The following is a 5655-nucleotide window of genomic DNA, read 5'->3' on the forward strand; positions in this document are numbered from 1 at the left end:
ATAAATAAAGAAACCCATGTTAACCCATGTTAAACTTGTTGAGATAAAATACTCACAATGCAGTGGACACCTGGAGAGTTGCAACACACACAGCATCTTTTGTGTAGTCGAAGGAGGAGGTGACCAGAAACCTTAGGAAAAAACTTTTCTCCATTGGTTTGGGCTGATTTAGGTCAGGGCGCAAATTAATTGAAGAATTTGTTTTTATTTGAGATGATTTGGATGAGAAATTAATTGGCTGGGTTTGCCTGCTGTGAAATTTAAATATACCTTTGTAATTATTTCTAAATTTGTATATATAGGTATAAATTAGCATATGCAGATTTTATGATGATTCGTGTCCTTTGGGCCTGGGCTCTGAATCTTTTAAGTGCCTAGCAACACCCCTGGGTTTCCCCATCTCCCCCCCCCCTTTTAACTGACCAGTGATAAAACAATCCTTTAGGCCTAGGCTAGTAAAAATGTGGCTGTAATTTCTCTTCTCTTCTCTTCTCTTCTCTTCTCTTCTCTTCTCTTCTCTTCTCTTCTTTTCTCTTCTCTTCATTCTCTCCCCCTCTCCATATCCCAGGATGAAGATGAGACGCCACAAGCTCTTTTTGACTCTGTGCATGGCTGGTCTTTGCCTCATCTCCTTCCTTCACTTCCTGAAGGCCCTCTCCTATGTCACATTCCCCAGAGAATTGGCATCGCTGAGCCCCAACCTGGTCTCTAACTTTTTCTGGAACAATGCGCCCGTCACGCCTCAGGTCAGCCCTGAGCCTGGGGGTCCGGAGTTCCTGCGGACGCCCCTATACTCCCATTCGCCTCTGCTCCAGCCCCTCTCCCCAAGCAGAGCTGTTGAGGAGCTGCAAAAAGCCGAGTTTGTGCTGCCCGAAGATGCTGCAGAATACTTTGTACACACCAAAGCTGGTGGGGTCTGCTTCAAGTCAGGCACCAAGGTGTTGGAGAAGCCACTTGCGGGCCGGCCAGAGGAGAAAATCGAGGGAGCTGCTTCTGGGCGCGTCGGCCGGAAACCTCTGAGTGCCAGCGGGACAAAGCGACGTAAGTGGGTGGAATGCGTGTGCCTCCCTGGCTGGCACGGGCCTAGCTGTGGGGTGCCCACTGTGGTGCAATACTCAAACCTCCCCACTAAAGACCGCCTGACCCCACGGGAGGTGCCGCGGAGGGTCATTAATGCCATCAACGTCAATCATGAATTTGACCTCTTGGATGTGCGTTTCCACGAGCTGGGTGATGTGGTAGATGCCTTTGTGGTCTGCGAATCAAATTTCACTGCGTACGGGGAGCCACGGCCTCTCAAGTTCCGTGAGATGCTGCTCAATGGCTCTTTTGACTACATCCGCCACAAGGTCCTCTATGTCTTCCTGGATCACTTCCCCCCTGGTGGGCGCCAGGACGGCTGGATTGCCGATGACTATCTACGCACTTTCCTGACTCGGGATGGCATCTCCCGCCTCCGCAATGTGCGCCCTGATGACGTTTTCATCATCGATGATGCAGATGAAATCCCAGGCCATGACGGTGTGCTCTTCCTCAAACTCTATGATGGTTGGACAGAGCCCTTTGCTTTCCATATGCGCAAATCTCTCTATGGCTTCTTCTGGAAGCAGCCCGGCACCCTGGAGGTGGTTTCTGGTTGCACTGTTGGAATGCTCCAAACTGTTTATGCCACTGACGGGATTCGGCTACGCCGAAGGGAGTATTATACCATGCCAGGCTTTCGGCAGTATGAGAACAGCACAGGTCACATCCTGGTACAGTGGTCCCTGGGCAGTCCACTCCACTTTGCTGGCTGGCACTGCTCTTGGTGTTTTACACCTGAAGGAATCTACTTCAAACTGGTGTCAGCGCAGAATGGGGATTTCCCTCGCTGGGGTGATTACGAGGACAAGCGAGACCTTAACTATATCCGAGAGCTAATCCGGACTGGCGGGTGGTTTGATGGCACCACCCAGGAGTACCCTCCTGCGGACCCCAAAGAACAAATGTATGCCCCCAAATATCTGCTAAAGAACTATCAGCGGTTTCGTTACCTACTGGAGAACCCCTACCAGAAGGCAGAGGGGGCTGGGTGAGGGGAGCGGGGCTTGCATGGGCAAATGGGACCTTATGGAAAAAGGGGACAGCAAGGTGTGTCTTTTGTTTTTCCTTCCTTCCCCCACTCTCTCCTGCTGGGGAAGTTTATGTTCTCTCCAGCCTTTTGTCTGCCCCATTCCTCAAAAGAGACCTGGGTGTGTGCAGTGCAGGGGAGGGATTCCTAGTCATGTGACCAGAGGAAGCGGGAACCGGCCCCGTGAACTAGCAGGAGGTATGGCTCCTTCACCTCTCTTGTAGGATCGAAGCAAAATCTTATGCAGGCAGCACCATAATGGGGCAGACACAGGGACACGTCGGAGCATGCAACTGGGCATGTAAGGGTGTGAATGTGCTGAAACCTCTACAGTCTTTGTAGCTTAGGCGAGGATGGTGTTGAACTCCACATCTAAAAGCCCGTTTTCTTCCGAGCCATTTGAAACCTCTTGACTCTCCCTTAGGCTCCACTTTCCTAACATCTCGGCCCATAGGGATTACAGGAATTTGAACTCTTCTTGCCTTGGTTGTTTTGCTGAGCATGTGATGAAGTTTGGCCAAAGAGAACACTACCCTTGGGCACAGTGTTCTTATTTGCAGCTGGAATAGATGACTGGCAACTTCACTAGGTGGTGTGTGTGTGTGTGTGTGTGTGTGTGTAAGGATGGGAATTTTTGTAGGTGACATCAGGAGTTGTGCTCATCTAGGATACGTATATTTTTGCCATATGTGTTTGTCACATTAGGGTGTAAGTGTGGATGCGCACTCAACCTGGGAACATGGGGGCACCAAAGAACTCTGCTTTCCATTCACGATTTAATGGACATTCAGGGAAACTCTACAAACTGGCAGGGTATGAAGGTTGAAAAGCTGGCTGATTTTTGCTCTGTAAATGGGTGGTTTTGGTAGCTGGACTTTAATGTGGAAGCTAGATGACTGTAGGGCCAGTAGCCCACAGATTTCCAAGGGATACATCCATTGTGGATACAGCTCCCTCTTCCACAGTGACAAAATGTGAAGTTTACATTTTCAAGTCAAATGGGGTGTGTTGAATTGCTTCTAAGGAAAGGAGACAGGATAGTAAAGCTCCAGTGCCCATCCTACTGCTTCTGGAACAGGAGAGTATAAAGGTAATTGGCTCTATGATGCCACCATTTTGAGGACAAAGCTCTGTAGTTGGTCTAGGTCTTGCATACCTATCATGTGGTTTGCATATGGGGGAAAGGGTACACATTTGACGGAACTGGTGTGAAAGCTCCCCGAATACTTAAATGCCAAGCATGTAAGTATTCCCCTGATGTTGGCATCCTTTCCCCTTCAGTGGAATAGCTGCAGTGTGTCTCCAAATCAATGTATGGAGTCTGTGTCTCTAAGTCAAGCTGAAAGGTATTGTAAAACCCGTATTATGTTTGCTGCTAAAGAAATATATGAAACAGTGAGCCACTGCGCTTACTGCAAGAAATGAGTAATGTATGTGCAGTAAGAAGAGGAGCCCCATGCTATCAAAAAGAGGTATGCCAGTGGGACAGTGTGTTTCTCTGACATGTGGTGTTTTTTTCTCTCTAGTTCCCCTCCACTTTCACAGTTTTTTTTGCCCTTCTGCACATTCCTCCCAATACCTCTAGGAGACTCAAAAAGTGCTGCAATGCATGTACACTAGCCTTCCCTCCAGACTGAGTGGATTACAACTCCCATCAACCCCAGGCAGCACGTCTGGAGGGCACCAGTTGGGGAAGGGTGATGTACACACTACTGTTTTCCTATGGCAACACGATGTTTTGCCTCCATGATGTACTCGGCCAGTTTGCACTTTTCCCTTTTCCACCTGACGAATCACTCTCCTGTTTGGTGCAGCAACTGCTCTTGTTGATTGCTCTGATATCTCAAGGCGAGAGCTCCTCTTCTCAAATGAGGGTTTGAGCTAGGAGGAGCTGAGCTCTACCCTGGGCATTTGTGAGATATTGGCTGAAGCACATTGCTGGAGGGCTCCTTGTACCAGCCCAAGTCATCTTGTGTTGTTTTGCTATGTAAAAACACTGGTGTGGACTGACCTGTAGTCCTTAAAAGGAAGTAAATTCCTTTTTTTGTGAAACAGTTTGGAATGCACAGCAGTTTCAGTTCCCTTGAAGTTCCTGTCATTTTTCTTTTTTGCTGAGATGGTGAACTAGGCTCTGTGTTGCCATTTACCTTGCGTACCACCATGAGGCACTCCTGGTCAGTGTTAAACTTGACTCAATAGACACTGTCCCCTGTTCCGGTCAAAGAGTTTAAAACTGATCCACGGAATGGCCCATGTGCCTTCTGTCCTAGAAGTGTGAGGCCGGGTCAAACAAAGAGGGATGCTAAGCCACACCAGACACAGCGGAGGAGGGTGCTGTGGAGATTCTGTGCCTTGCAGAGCGGACTTCATGCTGCCATGCTTGTGTGGCAGTAGCAGAGGAGCAAGTGGTGAGGGACTGACGTTAGTGAAGCATCAGGGGCTCCCAGCAACTTCCACACAGAGGGACGGTTTGCTTTCACTCTTGGGAGGAAATGAGAGGCAAGGCTCTTGACCCTTCAGCCCTTCTGATCCATTCTGCCAGTTATAACGCACTTGTTTATACAATATGCCCTTCACTCCTGCTGTGTGTGGGGGGGGGGAGGCAGGGGCACACTCAGACTTGTGACAGGGAGAATGTGTGGTTTTTGCTACACAGCAGGGCCTGGTAGTTTGAGCTGGAGGTCCATTTGAAGTGTCAGGTTCCAGTCCCAGAAAACTGCCCAGTCAAGGACTGACGACCAGCGGGGACCACTTGCCCCATGTCCTCAGTACGGTGCTGTTTCCTTGCAAGAATTCACCCTCTTCCTCCAACCTCGCTCACTGTTCATTTTTGCCCCTGCACTTGCTCAACAGGGCGGGCTTTGTGAGTGCATGGAGGGCTGGCTGCCTTTCACCATTACTGCTCATGAATCCTTAATGCTCCCATCAGTGCAGTCCCTCCAGGCTCCATCTGTCACTGACTGAAGTGCAACATAGTGAGGCAATTCCTAGCCCCCCCCCCGCATTCTTTCTGCAGTTCTTTCTCTCCCCCCCTCCCCTCTCGCCCTTTCCCCACTTCCTTAGTTTTCCTCCCCTCCTCCACTGTTCTGTGCAAGGAACAGATCCCATTGTAATTGGATAAGTTAGCACTGAATTCCTTTGGGACTCTGAAAGGACTCTTTGTTCACGTTCCCCTTCTCTCTGACTGCACCAAAGTGAAACTTGAAACTGACTTCTGTTGTGGGAGAAAAGGAGACTTTACAGTCAAAGCTTTGCTTAAAACAAACAACCCCCCCCCACCCCCACCCCCACCCCCACCCCACTGATCAGCTTTTGCATATGGTGGCTTTTTTAAATACACACACTACAACACTTCCCCTTTAAGGACCATCTATTTAATTATTTATTACGTAGCTAGAACCTAGTCCTGCAGAATTGACATTACAGAACTTTGCACTAATGAGAAGCTGCTGGGCTTCTGTGAGGAGGTGGGGGTGGGGGAGTCAATGGCTAAAATGAAAATGGCTTATGGGAAATATCTCGGCAAGCCAGTATTTTAGGCACCT

General features: G+C 49.2%; 1 protein-coding gene across 1 annotated transcript; it reads left to right on the top strand.

Annotated features, from left to right (window-relative positions):
* The first annotated feature begins 569 nt into the window (after positions 1 to 569).
* MGAT3 (beta-1,4-mannosyl-glycoprotein 4-beta-N-acetylglucosaminyltransferase) lies at positions 570 to 2075 on the top strand. The gene has a single exon (XM_084811753.1). The coding sequence runs from the start codon at positions 570 to 572 to the stop codon at positions 2073 to 2075; it is 1506 nt and encodes a 501-aa protein (XP_084667879.1).
* The last annotated feature ends 3580 nt before the right edge of the window (positions 2076 to 5655 follow it).

Source organism: Heloderma suspectum, chromosome 7 (assembly GCF_057233095.1).
Source record: "Heloderma suspectum isolate Gila_16-S chromosome 7, 16-S_ref, whole genome shotgun sequence".
NCBI classification, from domain to species: domain Eukaryota; kingdom Metazoa; phylum Chordata; class Lepidosauria; order Squamata; family Helodermatidae; genus Heloderma; species Heloderma suspectum.

Excerpts from the sequence above, each read along its gene's own strand:
- MGAT3 (XM_084811753.1), top strand. The coding sequence starts at position 570 with ATGAAGATGAGACGCCACAAGCTCTTTTTGACTCTGTGCATGGCTGGT.